This window comes from Echiichthys vipera (genome assembly GCF_963691815.1).
Source record: "Echiichthys vipera genome assembly, chromosome: 9".
Classification (NCBI taxonomy): Eukaryota; Metazoa; Chordata; class Actinopteri; order Perciformes; family Trachinidae; genus Echiichthys; species Echiichthys vipera.
Window position 1 is genome coordinate 5923781 of NC_139834.1, and position 25751 is coordinate 5949531.

The 25751-nt window shown below is 39.2% G+C and overlaps 1 protein-coding gene across 2 annotated transcripts; it reads left to right on the forward strand.

Moving 5' to 3' along the window:
* Positions 1–1760: 1760 nt before the first annotated feature.
* hnf4a (hepatocyte nuclear factor 4, alpha) lies at positions 1761–25509 on the forward strand (the record flags this gene model as incomplete). 2 transcript variants are annotated; one of them, XM_083920910.1, is made up of 10 exons in its annotated part: positions 1761–1809; positions 21224–21398; positions 21866–21960; positions 22410–22516; positions 22594–22749; positions 23395–23482; positions 23603–23755; positions 23884–24120; positions 24787–24909; positions 25367–25509. In XM_083920910.1, 10 exons carry the CDS (start codon positions 1761–1763, stop codon positions 25507–25509), a joined length of 1326 nt encoding a protein of 441 aa, XP_083777036.1. The 2 variants fall into 2 exon arrangements, with proteins under 2 accessions (XP_083777036.1, XP_083777037.1); XM_083920911.1 differs by lacking the exon at positions 1761–1809 and adding an exon at positions 20188–20284.
* Positions 25510–25751: the final 242 nt, after the last annotated feature.

The window sequence follows — 25751 nt, forward strand, 5'->3', positions numbered from 1 at the left end:
TGTCCAGTTACCACTATGTTCAAAGTAAATCTGTACAAACAAACCAAAATAATATTGAAGACAAAATAAGTCATTTTCTTTCATTGGATGAAATACTTTTTATAATTCTTGAAAATGTTGCACTGTTATTGATGAAAATGAAGCACTTTTGTTGTACATATTAAATCTACTGTAACCTTTTTGTTGACTCTCTTTCTAACACGATAGAATATTTTTCTTTGTTCAGTGTGAAAAAACTGTCAAAGGATTCTCAAAGTGAATGTGTTTGATTCTGTTTGCCTGACTGAACATTAATTAAGTTATAAATGACTGATGATGCTGTATATGCCCTATAAACAATCTGCTGTTGACTACTTTTGTGTTTACTCACTTCTGCTGCAGGAAATTTTCTGTCCTGCATTTCACCTCATTACATCTCTCCATTTACCCCTGTGTGCCATAAAACAGGAGACTAATGCAGCTTTTATGGTCTAAAATATGAGGGAATCAGCTGTTCCTCCCAACAAACACACACACACACACACACACACACACACACACACACACACACACACACACACACACACACACACACACACCAACGTGTAAAATATTTGACATGGAAACCATTTTCATCGGGAAAACACAGTTCCTCACAAACAAAGGCGTAACGAGCAACCAAGATCTAAGCTAACCTCTTTAGGAGCTGCCATTGTTGTTTTTTAACGAGTGCTCGCCTCTCTTGTTGTCGTCTAACCCCTCAACTGCCAGTAGCTCCTCACAAGAAGCTGATTGGCGAGATGACTCCTAGCCGAATCACAAATGCATTACTTGGAGGCTGATGAGATGGATTTTGGATGATCTTGTGTTCTCGTGGCGAGAATTGTGCTGCGGTGCGAGGTAAAAGCTAACTGTCGTCTGGCTGTAGCTTCATATACCTCAACTCAACTCTCTGCAAAAGAGCAAAAAGGGTGTTTTTCACAAAATATCGATGTAAATCAAATAAAGCATCAGTGTTGTTGCAGTAAGTGATAAATCTACAAGTCATCATTATCTTCCAGAATTACCTCAGAAAGTATGTAAGCTTCCCTGTGAAACTGGTCCATTGTAACTAATAGGTGCTGGCAGGTGCAAAATGTGCCTCTTATGAAGTGAATGAGGTGTGAAATTTCCATTTTCAGATGTGGAAATAACATTTTAAAATTAGATCTCAGTGGGCGTGTTGCTATCCACAGGTGATCCCGGCCCAATTCTCAGTCAACGACATTTTCCCTTCAGTCAAAACAAAACTGATGACGTAACCCATCATACACAAGTTTGTCCGCTGCCACCCTCAGTACATTCTCCACTCCTCTCTGTCTTTAATGTCTCTCCCTGCCCTCCAGCTTTCTCTCTCTCCCTTTCTCCGTATAAACTCACTCTCTTATTCACTCTGTAATCCGTATCTGCAGAAACGTGTGTTTGGGTGATGAGGAAAAAAGGTTAAAGCATATAACAACTTAATGTCTATTTGAGTTTCTATCACCATGTTGCCTTAGTTACAGCTGCTATATAGATTGGTGTCCATACGAGCCTGGTTACTGTTTAACCTCCCCACCCACATTTGCCCAGATTAGGAAAATCAATAAGATAACAGCTCCAACGCCGGCCTTACCTTGCACCAACAACACCCTTCTCACACTACAGAAAAACCTGCGCCAAACTTCCACATTTTACACCTTATGGCGAGGGAAGGAAAAAGTGGATTTTAAACACCTGTTCGAGAGGAGGCAGAGGGCGAAATGGTCAATGTAAACACACAAGTCAGCTCAAGTATGGAACTTCCATTTGGTGAGTACACACTTTTCTTTGTTTCGGTGGAAAAGAGACTGAGAGTGTGGCAGCTGCTTGCTTTTTCTTTTTTTGTTTGGGTGGTTTGTTGCAGCGGCTCTGGAGCTCAGGGTTGGAAACATCATCGCCATTTGTGTCTGCCTTTTTCACACGGCTGTAATCCAGGAGGTGTGTCAGAGATATGGAGGTTGTTAAATTAAGGCCATGGGAGCTGGGCCTGATGGTGATGATGGTGCAGAGGTTTTTTTTTATTGAGATGTCAAAGCAGGTGGAGTACATCGAGTCTGAGGAGGTTTAGAGGTTGATTTGACACAAGAAGAGTGTTTTGTTTTTAAGAAGTGAAGTCAGGCGTCTTTTTATTCTGATTCTATTGTAACTGCCTGAAATATGAAACTTTGATGAAGCTTACATATTGTAATGGCTCCAGTATATGATGCTGTACAATCCCCATCACTCACATCTCAGGCTACATACAGTAGAACAGTAGCTCTCGAACTTTTTTCAGTAATGTACGCCTTTTGGAATATTTTTATAAGCCAAGTACCCCCTGACGACAACAAAAACAGTTTTGGTAGGGAAAAAAAAGCCTTTATAAAGCCTTTAAAATGCAAAAACACTTGCATTGTTTCAACCACAAATCGTGACTGCGTTTGTTTGCAAGAGTTTACGGCAGGTAAAACAGGAATGCTGAATATGAAATGGGGAATTAGCAATCATGTATGTGTCATACTCCAAAGTACCCCCATTTGAGAAACACTGCAGTCGAGTACGCTCCCCCTGTGTGATGTCGATTTTGAACTCAATGAAAGGCAAAGGCCTCTCTGTACAGTACTGCCTCTCACATGCAGCAGTTGATGCAGGTTTACTTTTTACTCTTGTAGTCATTCACTCAAACATTTGCATGTCACAGTGGGACGAGGAGATGCAAATTTCACAATGCTCCGACCCAATGAAGAAAAAAAGTGATGGAAGTATTGATTCCTGGAGCTAAAGAGTCGGTCTGTCCATGAACAGATGCTGCTTCTGCCTTCTCTGAGGAAGCCCTGAGAGTCATGACTTTCTTTTTCTGATTCTCTATCCACCTGATTTTACTCCATGGCATCAACATGTTACTGTCACTCTTGCGTTAGATTTCTCTTCAGGCACTTTGTGACACGGTTTTCTTCCTTCATCCTAATTACATACAATACAATTATACTTATAGTGCCAGACATAACAAAAGTAATCTTAAGACACTTTACATATAGAGTAGGTAAAGACAAATGTCCCCATGTGATCAGACCACAGACGATGTGTCTCCTCTTCTGAAAGCCAAAATATTCTGGATCTGGGTGCCGCCATCTTGCACTGGTGATGCTTTTTCCCTCCAAAAGTTGGAGCTGGGAATGATGTCACACCCGAGTTGACAAGATGGAAAACTGTTATTTTGCGAGTTGCCTTTGTTAGCAATAGAGGAGAGCGGGGTGAATTGGATGTTGAACCACCCCTTGATTAGAGGCATTCAAAGACAAAACGTCATCCACTTAATTCTATACACTGTGATGGAGAGAGTTCAAAGTTATTTTTTTATGTTCAAGGAGAGCTGATTCGTGTCTCAAAAATGACAGACTGTGAAAAAGATCTCACGTGTGAAGTTACAACATGAGGTTAAACTGTTAGCTGTAAGCTGCTGCTGCTTGGGGTGGTTTTACTGTAAAAGTACAATTTTACTGTAATTCTAAATTGCTTTTGAAATGAGGTGACATTTAGCATTTTGGACAAAAAAAAAATCATGCAAGCTGGATCAGAGAGGGGAGAAAAGGTCAGTCTGAGGGTGAAAATACAGGAAAGAAGAATTCTTATTTTCCCAGGAAATGCCCACCATCATATCGTATAAAGAAGCGCCCACAAAATGAGGAAGCATACAAAGTTAACTGACTAAATCTGCAACTTCAAACTGCTTTAAGCTTCCATGATACAATTTACCATGAGACCAGTGACAGTCATATTTTAAAAACTGTTTATTCCAGATCAAAAGTTTACAAGTTCAGAGATGCACGACATCCTGAAATATATGTAGACCACTCAGTTGCTCTCCCCTACTAGTAAATAGTGAAGCATTATACGGTTTTTGCACATACAAACAAATCCAGAGATAGAAGATGGAGAGTACTGTGTGAGTCATGAGTCAGAAGTGCTAGTAAACAGTATATTCGTACAGCTTTCACTCCTGTTGATGATCGGAGCAGCCATCTTGGAATTTTTGGTGAGGTTCTGATGACTTTCCAAATTTGAAGTTCGATTTCAGGAAGACGTCCCAGTTGCAAAAAGAAAAGCATGGCTTCCCAGTTAAAATAGAACGCACCCTAAATCCCACCCTGCTGCTGTATACACTCACTAAAACACCAAAAATAGTCCACAAGAAACACTTTTTGGATACTTTGTTTGTTACTCCTGTTAGTGTTACAGCTGTTTCAGTAAAGAACTGAGCCTTTTTCAGACGTGAAAGTATATATTCATGACCTGTTTTTGAAGGATTAAAATCTTCAGTAGGAACAAATAAAGCCAGGACGCATTCATAGATGGACTGACATTATGTTTTGAACAGCCTTATCCTTTAAACTACATGCCATAAAAAGGAGTCCAGTTTAGAGAATTGACTGTATGACCTTGTTTGGGCACAGATTAGCCACCACTTTCATCCAAGACCAGAATATTGTCTCACCTGAGTTGCTGTGTATTTGAGTACAATACCGACCTTTTCCAAACGGATTTGTTTAGCCAGCATATGCTTAACAAATCTTCCAAAACTAGGATATTTATGTTCCAAATGCATTCTTTGGCAGCTGCCTGCACTAAGCCTCTTTTTGGCCTAGATCGGGTTATACTGTGCTTCTTTGTCCAAACAAACTGCAAATAACTGTTCATTCTACTTCAAAACTGTGCGGTGACATTATGACTCTAGCAAGCATTACAAATTCACCGTTTTTACTGAAAAGTAAAGATATCTTGTGTTCACATGCAGATTACAGCTGCCACTTTAAACACGATGAGTAAAGCCATGATTTTTTATGTCTGGTAACAAAACAGCCTTTTCAGACTCAACTACTATGAGACAAGCACAAACCGCCCCCTTAGCAAGGAAACTTATGAGATTAATTGCCCAACGGTCCCAACCTGGACAAACTCCCGAGCGTGAATGTAAACATGACAGCAGCCGTTCAACAGCTCCTCAGCAGATATCTGTTTGCCTTCCACGCTGAATGACTTGACAGAGAGGCTCTCATTCACCGTCTGAGTGACAAAGTTAACAGTTCAAAATGACTAAACACAAAACAGCAAGGTTTTAGACACTTATTATATATAAACAAATGCTGTACATGTTGCATGGCATCTGCTGTGTGCATGGACAGATTATGGGACAATAGGCCCCCGGGCACAGCCATGTAACAGGTCCCCCACTCTGAATTTGGGTGGTTTGTTCTTATGTAGAGTAAAGAGTTGACTTGTCCTTTTGTTTCTCTTTGGTTGTTTTGTATGTCATTGTTATTGCTTTGCAAATCTGTAATTGTTTTGCATCTATTTTCAGTCATTTTGCATCTATTTTTAGTTGTTTTACGTTTCTATGCCGTCATTTAGTTTCTTTCTGTGGTCATTTTACATTTATTTGTAATCATTTTACATGTGTTTGTCGTTGTTTTTTGCCTCTATGGTAATGGTAAATGGTAAATGGACTTGTACCTACTGTATATAGCGCCTTTCTAGTCTTCTGACTACTCAAGATGCTTTCAATTGATTGTTTGTCACATTCACACAGACATTCACACTGATGGCAGTGGACATCGACATACTATCTAATCTAACCATTCACACCACATTCACACACCCATGCGCAGCACGGGGAGCAATTCGGGGTTCAGCGTCTTGCCCAAGGACACTTCGATATGTGGACCGGGAGAGGTGGGGATCGAACCGCCAATCTCTCGAATGGAGGACGACTCTGCCACTCAGCCACAGTCGCCTCTATGCGTTTTTGTGTCTATTTCCAGTCATTTAGCATCTCTTCGTGGTCATATTGCATCGCTATCGTCATTATTGGTCTTTTTGTAGTCATTTTCAGTCGTTTTGTGTATACTTGTGATCGTTTAGCATCTGTACTTGATCATTTTGTGGGTTTTTTTCAGCAACAGTTTATGAGTCTGAAATTATGGGCCTCTGAGCCTGTGCCCAGTGGGCCCGTTCAGTAATCCATCCATGGCTGCATGTGTCCTGATGATTTGTCCCATGCAGTGCCTAAAATGTGCTTAAAAATTGATGCATTGCAGGGTATTTAATCAATGTTTTAAGCTCTCAATAAAAGCAACTCAATTAGAGGTGAAGGTAGTGGTGAAAGAAGTATGGAGAGAGTAGCTGTACAAAAGTGTTATCAGCAAATATACTTAAACTGCAGATTTTGTGGCATAAGGTTTTGGTCCTGATGGAATGTTTTCAAAGAGTTTGTGTCCGGGGTGGGAGGAGTCGGCAATCTTTCCTGCCTGCTTCAGGGTCCTGGAATTTGCTACTTTATAAATACTTCCATGGACGAATATAATTATTTAAGACTTTGACTTACACATAGGCCTTTTCTGATGTAAAAATTGGGCACTTTCACATTTTTGTCCCCGCTTTAAAACATGTTTAAGACCAAAGAGACCTTTACCTTCAGGACCTTTAGCTGTGAGATTTTATGATGCATTAAAATAAAACACCATTGTCATCGGTTCTCTGCGCATCTCCATTATATTATTACATTACATACATTATATGTATAAAGACCCAAATGTGTATTTCATGAGATGCTAACAGACCTTTACACCTTTACCTGCTTTATAATAAATAAAGTCATGGGAAATATGTTTTTTTTTTACTGATTTTGAATGTAAACAGACAGATGCTGATTTGTTTTAAATTACAGTCAGAAGTAACAATGCTGAGGTGCTTCTGCGTTTTCCTTAGCCAGTTTGTGTTGTGTAATCAGACAGTAACTTGATCTCTGAAAACATTTATTATAAAATAAAGATTAGGAATATAAATAACTGCAGCCCTGTAGAAAGTGTTAAGCTTGTGTCATAGTGTCCGAGTGAACAAATCACTCAGCTAATGAAGTGAAATTGAATCTGTACTGTAATAAAAATATTATCTATGTGTCTTTGAGACGCAGGAAGCCCAGTTATCCTGTTTGGAGGGTATTACACATTGTTCACTTGACACTATTAATCCGAGTGTTCAAGTCTCCAATCAAATCTCATTGTGACAGGCATTAGAGGGATTATCCCTGGGTGCTGTGGGCCCTACAGCCGGCCCGGTGACCCCGGCAAAACAGCACTATCCAGTAACAGTGCTTCTCTCCCAGCCTGCCTCAGCCTGGCCGGGCCTGAGAGAGCCGCTGAGGCTCATGGGCCTTCGCTCAGCTGGCCGGCTCACTGTCAGGGCTCGGCCTTCAGAGGGATGTACGGCCAGGATGGGGCGCTGCTCTTCACCGACCCAGGTAAAGGCAACGGGAAACAGAGAGGGGCTTTGAGAACCAGGAATCGGTGTGTAGATTATTCCAGTATCAGGGGAGGGAGAACAACAAGCTGCTGTTTGTGCGTTAAAGCTGTGGAGCTGTGGGAAGTAAAGCTGCTGGAAGCTGATGGACCAAATGCACTGCTGAGGAATACAATAGTGTTGTGTGTTTCAGGTTTACTGCTGCTTGAATCTTTCACAAGATATGTGCTGAAGTGTTTACAAGAGCTGCGCATATATTAGGTTCTTGACATTATTGGCTTCTGTGTGAAGAACATTTTATTCAGTGATTCAAGAGTTTGTGGCTAAAACATTTTAGTGTGAAGCTGGTGAACTGGACAGTGAACTGCGTGTGGATTTTGTGTGTCTGTGTCCACATGATGGCAGCAGTAAGTAGGGATTTCATGTTGCCTGGGCGGCAGTGAAAGAAGGGAACTGCTCAAGTACCAAACGCAAGTATCATTTTTACTTAGTGGTGGTACAATTACTCATGTACTGAACTTTAGTTGAATATTTCCACTTTATTCTGCTTGATACTTGCTACCTAGTATCTGTACATTTCAGAGGGAAATAATGCACTTTTCCCCCCACTACATCTAATCTGACCGTTTTAGTTCAAATTTTAACATGATGAATTTATAAAATCTGATTTATTGTTATAGGTCAAAGTGCTTCTCAAAGTAAGGCTCTGCCAGGGGGTCAGTGAACAGTTTTCAGATTCACAATATTATTTAAAACATTTTTTTTTAAAAAGGGCTGCATAGTTAAACAAATATTTTAGTTTTTAAATCTGTAATAGTCATTTTAATCTAAGAAATATCCCTCTTAGAATCTGCAAATATGTTTAATACACGCCTAACATCTTTCTAATACATTTCTCTTGTGTTGATCCCCAGTCTCTATCAGGGAGAGAACTTCTGGTTTTAAGTATTCAGCTGTTTATAATGTAGTTAAAACTAGTTCCACTTTGACCAGCTACAACATCAAAATGCTCCTGACATCTTCATTTAATGTTAAGTTAACAGAACAAGAACCCATAATGTAACATACAGTTTCATTAAAACTGACTACTCTTACTCTTGTTTCTTTAAGTACATTTTGCAAGCCATACTTTATCCTTAAGTAACATTTTCAATGCTGGAGTTTGACTGTGCTTGTAATCAGTGGTGAAGGAAGTGATCAGATACTTTAAACTGTAAAAACTACAAATAAAAGTCCTGCATTGAAAATGTTACTTACGCAAAAGTCAGTAAGTGTAATCGGAACAATGTACTTAAAGTAGCCTATTAAACGTAAAAGTAATTAAACGTTTATCAAAGTAAATACATTTTCTGTCAACTAATTGTTTTAGCACTTGCATAAACTGTTGGGGAGTTTAATTTATAACAAAACATCAGATTTTATAAACTCTACTTAATTGTTTCATGCAAAAAATTGTAACTAAAGTTGTCAGATAAACGTCGGATATGAATGAATGAAGGATAAGTCAAATACAGTTATCTCAACTGTATACTTAAGTACAGTTCTTGAGTAAATGTACTGAGTTACATTCCTCCACTGCTGGTTATGAGGTATTTTGTCACTGTGGTGTTGCTTCTGTAAGGATCTGACACTTCGTCCAACACTGTTGACAGGCAGCTGACATTGAAATCAAAATGACAGCGGGATCAGACGACTGAGTTGGTTTGTTTTAACAGAAAAATGAGCTGATGAAGTGTTTAAACTGCCCCACCAAATTTTAAAAGGAGCGTCAAAATGGCTGATGCAGTCAGCAGGCTGTTCTCCAGACTCATTACAACACATTTGCCTTCTTGAATTAAGAAATATGGGGTTTTTTTCTGCAATATTTGGGCCACCAGGGCATTGAGTGCATCATATGCATGAAAAAGTATCTGTATAATACATTTTATTATTAAGCCAAGTGTCCTTCACTTTGTCCTCACTGCAATTATGTAAAGTCTTAATATAACTATCCAGGACACTGAAAATATACTTGACACTTGAAATATAACGATCAAAATTCTTCAGAAATCTGATTTTCTTTTGTGGTACAGTTTTACTCCAGTTCAAATTTACACATGAAACATTTTTTCCTCATCCAAAGTTCACAATAAGTTGTTGGTTAGTGGTTTCCCCGGGTTTTCACTCAGTCCTGTTGAGGACACACACACACACACACACACACACACACACACACACACACACACACACATATATAAATCTATTTTTAGTATTTCCAACACATTCATTATCAAATGTCAGTCCTGTTACCTGAATTATTTCATCGATGTTGTGTTTAAATAGTTTTGGTAAGCCACTGAAGTGCTAAGTGTTCTTATGCTAATAGCATCAATGCTACGTGGCTACATTTCATGTATTTTCTAAACTCAGTCCTGTTAGTAAAAGGAAGTATTTGTCATTAAGAAACCAATGCAAACAGTACATGTAATGGCCTGAGATTGACTAGAATGCCTTTTGAGTACTTATATGTTATATGTAATATACATACTGTATATATGTATATTGAATTTAGAGCAGTTACAATGTCCAAATGGCACCAATTCAGCAGAATAGCCCATTTGTCAGATTTCGTTCTTAGATGAAGTTCTCTCTTCTGTAGACAGGATAACCCCCAGATATTTAGTGCCTTGTTATTGAAGCTGTGGGGGTTAAATGTCTATCGATCGCCTGCTGACTGAAGGACCTCATGGAGAATCAGAGAGATAAACGTGCTCAGAGCAGAGCTGCTGACGGAGGCGTCGGGCCGGCAGTCAAAATGAATTCTCAGCAAAACAGAGTTAATGATTCCCGAGCTTTATCACACACTGTGATTGATTTACGTCTTGCATGGCTCTTCGTGTTTATTGATGCAATTGTTTACTTATTTGGTGGCACGGAGGCTACTTGAGTTTTTTTAGTCTGACTGTAAGAAGATAAAGCGATGCAGGGTTTTTTTTTTTTTTTTAAACTTTACAAAGTTGATGTGTTGAAGGGTTATTTCGGCCTCAAAAATGAGTAGAAGATCTTAGACACAAAGACACAATCCAAGAAAACCAAAGAAGTCGTATATTTTCTTCCTCCAACTGCATAATTCTCTCCTTTACTAACCAAAATCTTTATCAACCCATAATATCATAAGATAGGCTACTGAACGGCTAAATAGGCACCAGCGGTTTATCATTAGCCTCTGACCAAATAGTAAGGATGATATGACAACTCTTCTGTTCTCTCTGAGAAAAGATCTGATTTCAACATCTTCATGAAACACAATTAAACATGCCCTTAACGGTCAGGTTATATGGCTGAATAGAAACCAAAGAGAAAACATTTTACGGTACATTTGATATTTTTAACTAACACGGAATGGCCTCTGATTTGCGACTTAATTATATCTGTGATAACATTTGTCATTTTAGCACCAAAAGCTAAAAAACGATGTACCAAACAGCGACAACAGCTGAATCAGCTTTGGTTATCTTGGTTTGTTGGCCCTCTGAGAACAGATTCACTTCACTGGAGTTACAGAGAGCTATTATTTGACAGGGGGGCAAATGAAAAATAAGTTATCTAGCTGATCTGTGTAAAAGTTAGTTTCCACTATAAAAGAAGGAAACACACAATTTGTCAGACTAAACACGCTTACATAACACTGTAAACTATTCTTTAAAAAAAAAAAGTTATTTGGATCTTCATAAAAAAATCAATCTGTGCTGTTAAAAGCAATGAAAGTAACAGACAATATTCCAGTGGCATAGAAAATATGATATTCCCGCGGTCAGCCACAGGGGCTTGCATAAGCTGTGTTATTTGCAGATAGTTATCTGTTGACAAGGTCTTTGCCATGACACTCTACTCACCTATCTCCTCCATCTACTGCAGCAGAGCAGAGCAGAGCAGCAGCCTCAGATCTGCTGCAGACAGCACATTGTCTCCTTCGGTTTTAGCTCTTATCAACATCAACACGCTCCTGGTTGTGCTTTACAAACGCTCACATTTCCCCTGTGGTGCAGCTCTCTTAGAAGGAAACAGAATAAGTCCCCAGACAGTGTTTAATCCAACATCTTATTAGCTCTTCCAGGCCAACATGATCGTCTTTTTTTTCTCCCAGCTGCTGGTCCCTGCATTTTGTATATTTTTATATGCTTCCCCGCCGCCCTGCCTTTCAGATCGTACTTGGGGAAATGAAATGTAGTCATTGAGGAGAAGGTACAAATAGGCAGTGGTTGCAAATGGAGTTTGGTCAGTGGTCGGAGATTCCTATTCAGAAGATAGACAGGACTTTGTTCACAAACTGGAGTTTGAAGTTTCAAAGGGGAGAATCACACAAGTGTTACATCAGGTCTCAGCGATCCTTTGACTTTTAGCCCCGGGGCAGGAGTTTGGGTGACTGATTATAAGACAACACTCTCTGGTCCATCACAGTTCAACATGGCAGCCTCCCACTGGCTTTTACAGCTTTAATGTCAGGCAGCTGCAGCCATGAGCAAAGTGCTGCGGCTTCAGCTTCAATAGCTGCTCATCACCTAACATTACAATAAGACCAAAATAATGTAAAATATGATTTGATTTTATTCTGCCATATAAATAATACACATTACAAACACACAAAAGCAGTAAGACACAGATTGAACCCAACATGGAACCAAGACAAAAATATAAAATTAATTAAAATGTAAAAAGTTTAGTGCATAATAATGACATGAGATAGATTCTGATTTTGGAGGTGAAAATTAACAATACGGCGGCTGATAAAGTGAATATTTGACCTGGAATGATAATAGTAATGCAAAGGTGCTTTACTAAACATATAACTTTATTAAAGAATAGATAACATTACCCATACAATGTATTACACTACAGGCCGGTCTCATGCATTTTTCCTACATATAACAACAAAGTAATGCGCCAAAATTTGTGCATTTTCCACATAGTTTTTACATGTGTATTCCACATGTATCAAAAACCCAGACGTTCATGTCCCAGACGTACCAAACCAAATCACAACTTTTTTTCTAATCCTTATTCTAATCCAGGTCGTTTTGATGCCTTACCCTAACTGACACCTTATGTAGGCTAAAATTGGTCACGTAACGGTGGTTTTGGTGACTAAACCTAACCGACACCAAAAGCAGCTGTTGTGGTCCACTAACGGTCCGTTGCCACTGTCCACTGTCAACGAATTCTAACAATCAACACTGAGAAAATAAAAGAATACATAAAAATAGAATACATCTTAGCTTTAGCGCTAAAAGCAAACAAACAATCCTAAAATGGCTGTTGGTAGCAATCCGCCTCGTAATCACGTCAACATTTTAGAAACTTTTAATGATTGTGAGAAACCAGGCGTATATTAACACGCTTCTTTTTTTGCCTGTTGTAGTTGCCCCGACTATGCAAGCTGTTCTTCATGCAGTTTGGTTTTTGTTTGCATCTTACCCTATCAGCCATGGTTATTGTCTGATAATGACTATGCTACTTACATGGAAACCTGCTACTTATTGTCTTGATTTCATGTTAAATAACTTAATTTGAAACGGCAGCATATCTCCTACAGAATTTCTATCAAGAACTTACTGACAAAGACCTAAAACTTAGCCCCACCACATCGACTTCCTGGTTGATCCAATAAGGAAGTGCCAAAAAACGGCAGTTCTCAAAGTGTCCACCAGGAGTAGTTTGCATAATAAGGCAGTTTCTCATTGACCCCCATGTTAAATAGGCCATTTTAACAGTATAATACAACCTATTTAAAGCCTGGTACAAAAACACATTCTAGTCTGTATGTTTCGGTCACATCTCCATGACAACACTGAGGGGGTGATTTTTTCTGTACCAGGCTAGTTTTTATTTTATTGGAGGTTAAAGTTTGTGAATAAATAGGGGCGCAGCCTCTTGAGTGACAGATAGCCCCTGACCCTCACTTCTCCTCAGAGGCTAGTTGTCAGGATTAGCATGCTAACTCCGTCATCTCGACCTGGACTGCAATCATTCGTGTGATGGTGTTACCATAAGTGACAAGATGGTTTGCTCTTCGATCGACTGTACCAAGAGATGATTTAGGAACACAACATGTTAGCTCTGTTATGCTAATTAAATAACTGCACTTGCACCATGAACTGCAATATAAGTTAGCCTACTATCGAAGGCACATACATTATATGCTAATCTGGAGCACCGGGAGGATTCAGATCATGAGGGTCGGTGTTTTACTGTCTATGGGCATGGTATAAGTTGAAATCATAGATCATAAATGCTGGCTGCCTGCACTTTACTACCAGAGCCGGTGCAATTTCCCCTAGAGACATGGAAAATTTTTAAAAATGACTCCCGGTCCCTGAAAAAATTCGCAACATTGAATCCCATTCCCGTTTATTTAGTAACGTGTTGTGGTAGCCTAGCCCCCGGGCGGTGGTGCTAATGTTGCTAATTCAGTAAACGTCAGCCAGATGGACATTTCTCCCTCCCCCCAACGTCACATCAATGCCCTTTTTTGGTAAGAGGAAATGAGGCGGAGTCACAGTCTGACAAGATGGCATCCCCCAGTGGTGAGTACGATTGGATCAAGTTGAGAGAACGGGCCTCGGCGGGGAGGCTTCATCCATTTTCTATACAGTCTATGCCTAAAACAGCCAATCACAGTTTAATGAAACATGAAATCATCCATTGTTACGGGGTCAACCCTGCCCCTTTCTCTTAGCTCAGGATTTCTCCCGGTTTCTTAGTAAAAGTTTAGTAGTAAGAGAGGACACTTTTAATTCTAATTAGTAGTCTTCCTGGTGGTAAGATCAATCATTTTGTGAATACGGGCCCTGGCTAACATCGTGAAACAAATCTAATTGGTTAAGTTTAGAGAAAAAAACAGACTGCAAGTGTTGTTTTCATCAGAACTTTACTTTGCTTTTGTATTATAAATATGGGCGACTTGTCACCAGAATAAACATCCATAACTTTATTTTGTTCATAGGTCTTTGTGTTTTATGGCCTCCTGCATGTGTCAATCCAGCCCTGTGAGAATGTCAGTACAGTATGTTTATACAAAACCCCACCACCTCAAAATGCTGATAACTTCTATGAGAAAATGTCGCCCTCTCTATATCTAACACATCAGAACAGTTTGTCAGTTCGTGATTAAGAAAGCTATAACCGTGCAGATTATACTTTTATAGTCCTGCATATACGACTGTTCCTTGAGGAGTTCAGAGAAATTTAAGATGGGAGCAGCGATAAAAGCACTTTAATGCCGGGGGGAAGATAAGATTTGCTCTGAGTGACTCATTCATAGCTCCACACTGATTCTTCCATCCTCACGCCCCTCCCCCTCTACCTGCTTACTGCTTTGAAATAATCAGCACACTTCTTGAGCAAATATGGGCATTGCAGAAGAGCAGCACGGATCGAACATGCAGAAATGTTGTAATGGACGACCTCTGTACACACAAGTGAAACAACAAGCTCCGACCGAGCTGCAGAAGGTTGATGCCAAGTGATCATCCGAGGGCGTAAAGCCGTCGCTAATCACGCTTTGATTACGAATCATGATTGAGTTAATCAGTTTGATGAAGATCCTCCACATCAATGAATGTAATGAGAGAATCGTTTCTGTAGGTTTAATCACAGGTTAATCACTTCCATTTTCATTTCTGATTGGATTACTCTACGAGGTTTTTCTGTCAATATAATCATTAAACAGATCATCTCGCAGGACCCTGGAATGTTATGGTGTTTGCCTGCCGCAAGAAAAATAATTTTATGAGCCCCCCAGTATAATTTGAGTGTGTGGTTAACAAGTTCACCTACACAAGGTTTACTGCTTCTGAGGTCCGAACTCGGGATCGTTGACCTACTGCTATGTACTTTCTCTTCAAATACAAGACTACTGTTTGCTGTGTGACATGGAGGAGCAGGACACTTTGCGTAAGCAACATTTTTTGTGTGGAAAACAATTATATTCAGGAGTGTGTTACTAAAGTCACATGAAAAAGAAACATGCATGCATGTTTTGTTTTTTTAACCTTTTTTCACATAAAATCAAACCAAATTTTTTTATAAAACACATTTAAGTCAAGTCAACTTTATTGTCAATTTCTGCAATATGTGCCAGACACACAGAAGAATTGAAAATACGCTCCTCTCCGACCCACGGTGCCCCAAGTACAAAAAGTAATATATATACAATAAATAAATTCTAAATAGTGCAAAAGATATGTACAATATGTACAATAAGCAGGAAACTAAGTAAATAAAAAATGTACAATATAAAGGACAAAGTGCAGATTAAATACAAAGGTACTGATGAAAGTGAAAATGCAACAGTTGACCAAATATATCAAATATTTAAAAAGACAAGACAATAAAAACTAAAAGACTATTTTTTTTTACAGACAAAAGACAAAGAAAGGCAACATGTGGCACATTTTAGACTTGACATTGAAATGTGCTTTACAAATAAAAGTGCCTTGACTTGATATCATAAGCATTATAAAAACAGTTACAAAATAGTTTATTACTCATTATAACGTAAGACCTTTTTAAGAAGTATTAGAAGTTGTTAAAACTCCTCCTGTAAAGCATCCATAACGGGAATATTAACAGTTAGTCAACGACTGATATCACAGCATAGCATCGTTGTAATGATAATGATTTAATCATTCACAGGTGAGTTTATAAATGTCTTCAGGTTTACCAAACATTAATAAGTTATTGTCAAGTAGTTTCAGCCAGAGATTAAATCCACATCTCTCTGCCTTCATAAAAAGATGGAGTTTTAGACTTTTTGAAAGGATTTAGACCCTGGCCTGTGAATGTTCTCATTCGTCCAGGTCATCGTTATCCTCAAAGCAATTTCAGTCAAAAAACAACTGGACTGGTTGTTTGTCTAGGAAGACGTTTCACCTCTCATCCATTTGATGAAGCCTCTTGGATGAGAGGTGAAACGTCTTCCTAGACAAACAACCAGTCCAGTTGTTTTTTGACTGAAATTGCTTTGAGGATGATTTAGACCCTGAAAAACATTAAAGTGTTAAGGAATTAAAGTCACCTGTAACCTCAATCACCTGTAAATAGTCTGTCTGCATTTATACACATGACCCACTGCTAAAAACACAACTCTACTAGCAGTATTGAACCATTTTAATGATTTAAAAAGTCATATAATCGTATTTATATGCAGTATAAATTATCAATATGTTGTTAATAACCCATTATAATGTAGTTGTAAAGGGATATGAGAATGTTAAGTGTTATAAGTGTTTATTAATGTAAGAAATACTTCACAGTACGTACTGTATATAAACAAATATTACAACCATTATTAAATCTTATTTTGTCCATAATTTTTTTAAATCAATTATGCTTCATGAGAGTTTAAAGTTTCAAAAAACACATTAACTCTTAAAAATGTACTTAAGTCTCTTCATAACTACTTATTACAACTACATATTCATTGTGTATAAATAAACCATATATTAGTTTATTTTATCTGAATAATTTTATATATAATGTACATGCATAATAATATAACAGTGGATATTTATTTCCTCCTCTTTGACAGTAAACTGAATATTTTTTAGTTGTGGATCAAAAAAGACATCATCTTTAGCAAACACTGATTTCCACCTTTTCCCGACAGTTTATATAAAAAAAAAATCAGTTAATTGAGAAAATGATCGACACATTTATCAGTAATGAAAATGATCCTTCAGTCCGACTGGAAATTTCAATGTTTAGGCTTTTTATGTTTTTTTTTAAGTCGGTCAAAGTTGCATCTCTACTCATTTTTCTGTTACGTTTAGATTCTGACTTTTCTGTTTGCTCTACCTTCCACCTCTCATATCTCATAGTTTGTTAGTTATGTTGATAATAAATATACTAAAGAGGTGTGTTTATTTTCCTTCAAAATACACCCATATATATTTATACACATTATATTTTTTTACCATTATAACTTCTATTATTTTCGTTTCACATTCATTCACATTCTGACAACTGTAGTGTAAATACTCCTGGTTGGGAATCTTTGTAACATTTAGTTTTTTATTAGTTTTTAAGTGACTGATTTACAGAAGGCTTCAAGTTGTTGATGAGAATAATAAACCAGGATGTGTTTGAACTGAAGTATGTATTCTTTGAGAGTTCTGTTTTGTAAAAATGCATCTATAATATGCTCTGAATCCTGAAGGCGGCGTTTCTGCTGCCTTTCCAACAACAAGTGTTTGAGCTTTTCCATCAGCCTCACATTCACCTTGTGTAAGTCTTTTACATAAAGGCATCACTTTGCTTCAGCAGTTAAGTTATTTCCTCTGTTAATTATGCTGGAATTAACTCAGATTAACCAGCGGCGTATTAACCATGGAAGTAGTTCTGAATATGACGGATTGGTATGAACTGACCAATGGAAGAAGTGTTCCTAACCTTTCCTGAAGAAAAGCACTCAAGTTGCAATCAAATATCAACAAAATGTACTTTATGAAACAAAAGTAAAAAAACTCATGTTACAGGATGGAAACTTATCATATAGCTGTATTATTATTACTATCATTGATGCATTAAGATGTAAGCATTTTAATGTAACATTAAACTACGTACTCGTCTTTAATAATGTATCACATGTGTTTTAAGTAAAGTTATCTTAGTTAAAAGTAGGGATGCCTTGGGTGTTTTGCTTCTGATCAGTCCTATAATAATAATGATCTGTTAACTAAATTCATTTAGGGCTGATCGATATGACCATATAAAAATGTCTATTTTCTATATTTGTCTATGTTGTTTCTATCACGATGTCGAAAAACCAGTGGCCAAACTGTGTTATGCCAATATTAACGTAATTTGGACGACACTTTATAATCTGATCCTCGCTAGTTCTGTTCATTTTGCACTAAAGTTCTTAATAAAATGAGAAATACTTTTTACTTTTTATTTGTCAATGGCTTTTCGATGTGGTTATTTCATATAGACTATTTATTTAGAGATATGAAATTACCTCTATGTGGAAAAAATGTCACCAGGCCCTAAATACTATAATACACTATTTGTTTTTGATTATTAACATGCCAGATATAAGGAGCAAGCTGAGGCTACAGTAACATTCGTTTGTTCTGTATAATTTTATATAATATCTGTGCAGAGGAGTATCAGTGTGGATCTGCTGTGGCATGAAGCTTTTTCTCAGACTCTTCATCTCCAGTGTGAAATAAATTCTGAAAGTTCAGTTTCACCTGCGAAATGTCAAAACGCGACTTCAAACGCCTTCTGTCTCTTTCAGTGTTGGTGTCCTGCTCCTGTAGGAGGAGTTAGTAGGTATCTGCCCAGATATGCTGTCAGATAAATGTAGTGGAGTAAAAGTGAAAATGTTTCCCTCTGAAATGTAGTGTACTAGAGGTACAACACTTTGGAAATACGCAAGTACAACTTTAAGCTTGAGTATATCGATTTCATCTAACTTAATACTTTCACACCACTACATTTCAGAGGAAGTGGAATTAAAAAGTACCAACTCAGGTATAAAGTGTTACAAATTTAGCATCAATTTAAAGCATAAATTAGAAATAATAAAGTGTAAAGTAGTTTAATTGGAAATAATCAAATGTAAAGTAGTATAAATGTGTAATAATCAAGTGTATAGTAGTATAAATATGTAATACCAAGTGTAAAGTAGTATAAATGTGTAATACCAAGTATAAAGTACTATAAATGTGTAATTATCAAGTGTATAGTAGTATAAATATGTAATACCAAGTATAAAGTACTATAAATGTGTAATTATCAAGTGTATAGTAGTATAAATATGTAATACCAAGGATAAAGTAGTATAAATGTGTAATTATCAAGGGTATAGTAGTATAAATATGTAATACCAAGTGTAAAGTAGTATAAATGTGTAATAATCAAGTGTAAAGTAGTATAAATGTGCAATACCAAGGATAAAGTAGTATAAATGTGTAATAATCAAGTGTAAAGTAGTATAAATGTGTAATAATCAAGTGTAAAGTAGTATAAATGTGTAATAATCAAGTGTAAAGTAGTATAAATGTGTAATACCAAGGTTAAAGTAGTATAAAATAGAAATACTCAAGTAGAGTAAACTTTATTGTCCCGAGGGGAAACTAGTCTTGTGCACAAAGCTACAGTCTGTTAAATCATATAAAAAGCATCACCCAAACACCATGATGGCGTGTTCTGGTTCTGATGCTCCGAAGCAGCCGTCAGAAAGCATCAAATAGAAGTACTCGAGTACTCAACAACCTTATAGATGAGACTTCAGTACAATAGTTGAGTAAAATCACTTGCAGACACATGGAGCTAAGCTGCACCTTCGTAGGGCAGGGTGCTTTTATAATGTAACGTGGACGCTGTGTGTGCATGTGATAACAGCATGCTACAGTGTCTGGCTGTAAAATCAGAGCTGGTTTAAAGTGGTGGAGGGCTGATATGGCAAAGGATTGACCTGACTGTTTATCCATTACTCACGAGAGGACCAAGAAGAAGAGCCAGATATCAAAGTTGTGCTATCTCTTCCCCCAAAACAAAAAAAACAACAACCCTGTGATTCACCACTGAAGGGGCTGGTTAACCATCAACCACAGAGACACTCCACCTCTCTGCTGGTTAGCGGCACGAGGGAGAAGGAGGAGAAGGAGGCGAGCTCTGCTGTCACTCACTGGTCTCCTCTCTGACACCAGTAGGTCCCCATCACACTCAACTACCTTGTAACTGGGCGGAGCCAGGCTAAAGGGGGGGTTGGAGGTGTGTGGGGGTGTGAGAAGGAAAAGGAGTAGGAAGGGGGGGCCGCATTAGCTTCTTGGACGAGTCTTTCTGCCTCACTGTCAGGTAGTTGAGCATTTTGTTTGTCCAAAAGCACTGGCAGACATGGACATGGCAGACTACAGCGAGGCTCTGGACCCAGCCTACACCACGCTGGAGTTCGAAAACATGCAAGTGCTCCCCTTGGGCGCAGGTGAGTCACATATATGCAAACTCTGGGCGTTTGAACTTTGAAACTTTTACTGATTTAAAACTTTGGTCAGAGGGAGAGTTCTGGCATGGAGTGATAAAAAGGGGTCAGCTGTCCAGATGTGGTGGCAGAGGGACGCTCCTGAGCTGTGGTCTTCTTTTATCACCTCCACAGGAGAACATGAAGAGACTTTGATTTCACGGGACTCTCTGCTCTGTGTTCTCGTCGGTCATTATTTTGGTTGGAGCGATTTGAACCTGTTTCAGCCTGTGGAGGGGTGTGGGATTGATTACACTGGATTGATATTCATCCTCTGATGAAGCAGTAGTTTGAGTATCACGATCATGCATCTCCTGTTACAAACGGTCTGTTCCCACCAAGTCTAAAGTTAAGGTTCACACTGACACCAACGTATTTCTGTGCACTCTCCCATGACGTCCAGCCTGTGATTCTAAACTTCCCAATGAGACTCTGACTTACAGCTCATCACTTTAAATGTTTGTACATCATATAAATGTATGTGTCGTGAGTCAGCCCTGACATCTTGGCTCTATAGCGTGACATGTTCGCTGATTGATTGACCCAGTCTGGTGACTAAAGAATACTAAGAAAACTGTCTCCAGTGATTATCTTTTTCAGAGGCAATCAAGCTGACATCAATTTTGCTCTGTTGACTTTGTTTGAGCTACTCAGGCAGGTTAACAGTTCCTCGCAGGTTCTCATGAAGGCTGCTTTTGATCAGCCGTCAATGGAGCTGATCACTGTATTCACCCTGAGCCCTTCACACCTACTTAAATCAGACCTAGTACAAACACTTTTTTACTGCTTCTGATCTTCATATTTCTTGGGCTTTTATAAAAACACTCTCCCTCTTGTTTCGATGAACTAAAAGCCACGATGAGGCATTAATTCTCTCTCTCTCTCTCTCTTTCTGTGTATCAGACTCCTCACCGGCTGAGAGCGCCAACATGAACGCAGCCGGCCACCTGGGGGCGGGCAGCCTGTGTGCCATATGTGGAGACAGAGCCACGGGCAAACACTACGGGGCCTCTAGCTGTGACGGCTGCAAGGGCTTCTTCAGACGCAGCGTCCGCAAAAACCACATGTACTCGTGCAGGTGAGGTTTCCACTGGTGTTGGTGTGAATCTGAAGCACATGTAGGCCTGCCAGTGGTGACAACCGATGTGTGTGTTTGAGTGAGAGACAAAGGAAAACATGTACATTGTTTGTATCCCCAAACTTCTCATTATGATTTTTTTTCTCTAAAATGTCCAATGAAAGTGAGAAATGCCTGTTATAGTTTCCCCCAGGTCGAACTGACGTCCTTAAAAGTCATGAGTTGTCCGACCAACAGTTTCAAATTCAAAGATATTCAATTTACACATTGTAAATCCTTGCATTGGTGAGGCTGGAGAGCCCTTTTTTTTTTTGATATTTTCCTTAAAATAACGTCTAAAATGATGCTTTGATTATCAAAATTGTTGCTAATTAATGTAATGTCCATCAATTAATGGGACAGCTGTATTTGCTCTATTCAAGTTTTTCTATGACGACGCAAACTAACTTTTCCCACTAATTTTCCAGGTTCAACAGACAATGCATTGTGGACAAAGACAAGCGAAACCAATGCAGGTACTGCAGACTGAAGAAATGCTTCAGAGCAGGCATGAAGAAAGAAGGTACAAGCCTTTTTAACGTTTGCAAAGCACGCTGACTGAATCTATAAACTCAATCCATGTGTTTTTGAGGAGAGAATGTCCCGTTTCATCAGCAAATCACTGCCAGAGCGTGAGCTGTCCCTACTCAATTGACGCGACTCGTCTGAGTGTGTTGCAACACCCACGACAAGTTTGTTAATGTTCACTCGGTGGAGCGCTGAAGTCTCTAACCAGCTTATGCTGAGCAAACATTTCAGGGCAATAATAGCCATATACTGATAAACATGACAACCTTGGAAGACTTATTTTTCTTTTAAATGAATTGTTGTGCAACAAAGAAATGGAGAAAATTCAAAATGTTTTCATTGTTTTCCCGAGTTTTTAATTTATTTCACTGCATGAAAATGGCACATTTTTCTCAAAATATAGCTGCAGCAGTGATGATACTTTAAATCTGTGTTTTTTTGTAGCTGTGCAGAATGAAAGAGACAGAATCAGCACCAGGAGATCCAGCTATGAAGACAGCAGTTTACCATCCATCAACGCACTCATCCAGGCAGACGTACTGTCAAGACAGGTCCGAGCTACTACATCATGTTTGGGAATGACATCTAACTGTAAAGACGTCTAATGATTCCACATCTGCTCACCTAGATCACCTCCCCTGCTCCTATACTCAACGGCGACATAAGGACCAAAAAGATCGCCACCATCACAGACGTGTGTGAGTCCATGAAACAGCAGCTGTTGGTCCTGGTGGAGTGGGCCAAGTACATCCCAGCCTTCTGTGACCTGCCCCTGGATGACCAGGTAAGACTAACACACACACACACACACACACACACACACACACACACACACACACACACACACACACACACACACACACACACACACACACACACACACACACACACACACACACACACACACACACACACACACACACACACACACACACACACACACACACACACACACACACACACACACACACAGTTTACATAGTTGTATAGACACTCTGGTCACTGATCAACCAGTCTACACAAAACCATAGCGTGGTCTGCAGGAGCACGTGGACTCTTTCTTCCTAAAAGAAAAAAATGTAGATGCTTTTAAAAAAAAAAAATAGTTCAAAAAAAATTAAAGTCTTCAACAAGAGCGGTTGTATGTATTTAAATCCTGAGTTAGAATATGATGAGCTGGTTTTAAAGTTGTATCCGTACTCGATAAAAAGTGCTGAATCATTAACAGTGGGATCACCAGGACTGGGTAACTGATTTGCTGATGGTATATCAGGGAGGCAGCCGGTGTCTTTACTTTACAAAGTGAGCTTCAAAAGAGATTTTTTTTATGAATGGATCTAACCATACTGTACAATATTTTGAAACATCCAAATGAAAATGTAGAGGATTGCAGGAGTCAATATGACACTAAGATGTTGCTGTGTTTCAGGTGGCGCTGCTGCGAGCTCATGCTGGAGAACACCTCTTGCTTGGCGCTGCAAAGAGGTCCATGCTTTACAAAGACATCCTCTTATTAGGTAAAACTGACACATAAAGTGATGCGTTTTTCACATTAAAGGTGTCTTACTACACTCAATTCTTTTCCAGAAAGCGTCTGTCTCATCCTGGAGTAAACCTAAAATATAATGCTCTTGCAGGAAATGACCACATCATTCCCAGAAACTGCCCCGAGTTGGAGGTGGGCAGGGTAGCAGTGCGAATCCTGGATGAGCTGGTGCTTCCCTTCCAGGAGCTTCAGATAGATGACAACGAATACGCCTGCTTAAAAGCCATAGTTTTCTTTGACCCAGGTACTGCTACTACTTTTCAAGCCAACAACATCAGTGAGAGGTTTTCTAGACACCATATACAGATGAGAAGTTACAACTTATTAGCACACTTCTCTTTGTAAACACCCCCTGCTCTTGTTTGCCCACAGATGCTAAAGGTCTGAGTGACCCTGGAAAGATCAAGCGGATGCGATACCAAGTGCAGGTTAGCCTGGAAGACTACATCAATGACAGGCAGTACGACTCCCGAGGACGCTTCGGGGAGCTGCTCCTGCTGCTGCCGACGCTACAGAGCATCACCTGGCAAATGATCGAACAGATACAGTTCGTCAAACTCTTCGGCATGGCCAAGATCGACAACCTGCTGCAGGAAATGCTTCTTGGAGGTGAGCTCTTTCAGATCTTCTGTAACCAACCTTGACCTCCAAGCTTAAACACTCTGGGTCAATATAAAGAATCAGCATCAAGTCAAGCATGAGAGGAATGTGTTCTTTTTTACATTTATAGATATCCTTAAATTTAACTTCCCACATGGCATACAAGAGGAGATTATCTGTTTCAGACGTGTTCTCATTCACTGGAAATACTCTGGTTGAGGTGAAGGGTGGCGGTTGGGTAGAGTGTGCATAAGGCAGGACATGACGCGGGTTACACCGCAGTTACGGAGTGAGTTTGTAATTTACTGACAAACAACTGAGTTTCTTGCAGTTTCTTGAATCTGTCCACTGATTTGATGTCCACACCGACACAACTTCCTGAATCTTTGTGTCTCTCCGGTTAGAAATTTTGGTTGGTGCCTTCGTGTAAATGCCCCCTTTTCTTCACCTTTGGATGTTTTCTTTCTTCCAGTTTTGCGCGAGCCGCATGATAGAAACGTCACCAACGCACCCACTCCCTCGCCGCAAACTCTCACACTTTGGGCTCAAACTGATTTTGAACATTTGCGTTCCCAAAAACAGCTCCCGACAGAGTTACGTCTAGATCATTTTGCAGTTCATGTATTAAAGGGGCTGAGGACTAACTGTATTTTTGGTGTGTTTTTTGTCTCGCAGGTTCTGCCAATGAGGCTCCACACGCACCTCACTCTCTGCACCCTCACCTGGTTCAGGAGCACCTCAGCAGCAATGTCATAGTGACCAGCAACATCCAAACGTCGATCCATAACGGTCAAATCTGTAAGTACAAAACAAATGTGAAGTACAGCTGTTGCTAATATTAGTCCTCATACAAACACACAAGCCACACACGGTAGAAAAGCTGGGATGCTTTTGACCATCCACGTTTGATCAGAAGCATTAATGGAAGTGAACTGAAATCATATTTTAATGAACACAGATGGTCAAACCTCACCCAGCTCCATGTGCAGCCTAGTCAGGTAGCTGGAAGGAAAAACAGGCTTGGCAGAATAATCCTCTAAATTCTTCATGGAAACTAATCTGGCTTATTTTGTCAAAGAGAACTTCTGTTATTGTTTCTTAACATGTTTAATGCTCTGAGAAATTTCACAAAAGTGCTTATCTGAAAATTGAGTTGCGCCCAAAACATGTTATACCACAGAATGGTAAATATACACCTGCTTATGCTGCAGTTTCTCCCTCTAACTCCGGTTTCCTTTGGTGTTCTACTTTTCAGCCACTCCTGAAACCCCGATCCCGTCTCCGCCCACTGCCTCCAGCTCAGAACATTATAAACTGGCTCAGGGGGTCATAGCCACCGTGCCCAAGCAGCCGACCTCCATCCCTCAGCCTACTATTACAAAGCAAGAGGCCATCTAACAATCCTCCGAAGCCTTATTCCTTCAGTTTTTTTTTATTGTGTTAAACCAGGGTCTTTATATGTAAGGTTATACCTAATCAGCATTGAGGCTGTTAACTTGACTGAAACAATAAAGTTGGTAAATATATAGAATATATTGCGGTTATGTCCTTTGCAGAGTTCTCTGCAGGGATCTGTTTGTTCACACACACTTATCCAAAAAATATAAGCATCAAAACTATCCAGTCATGTTGTTGCTCTG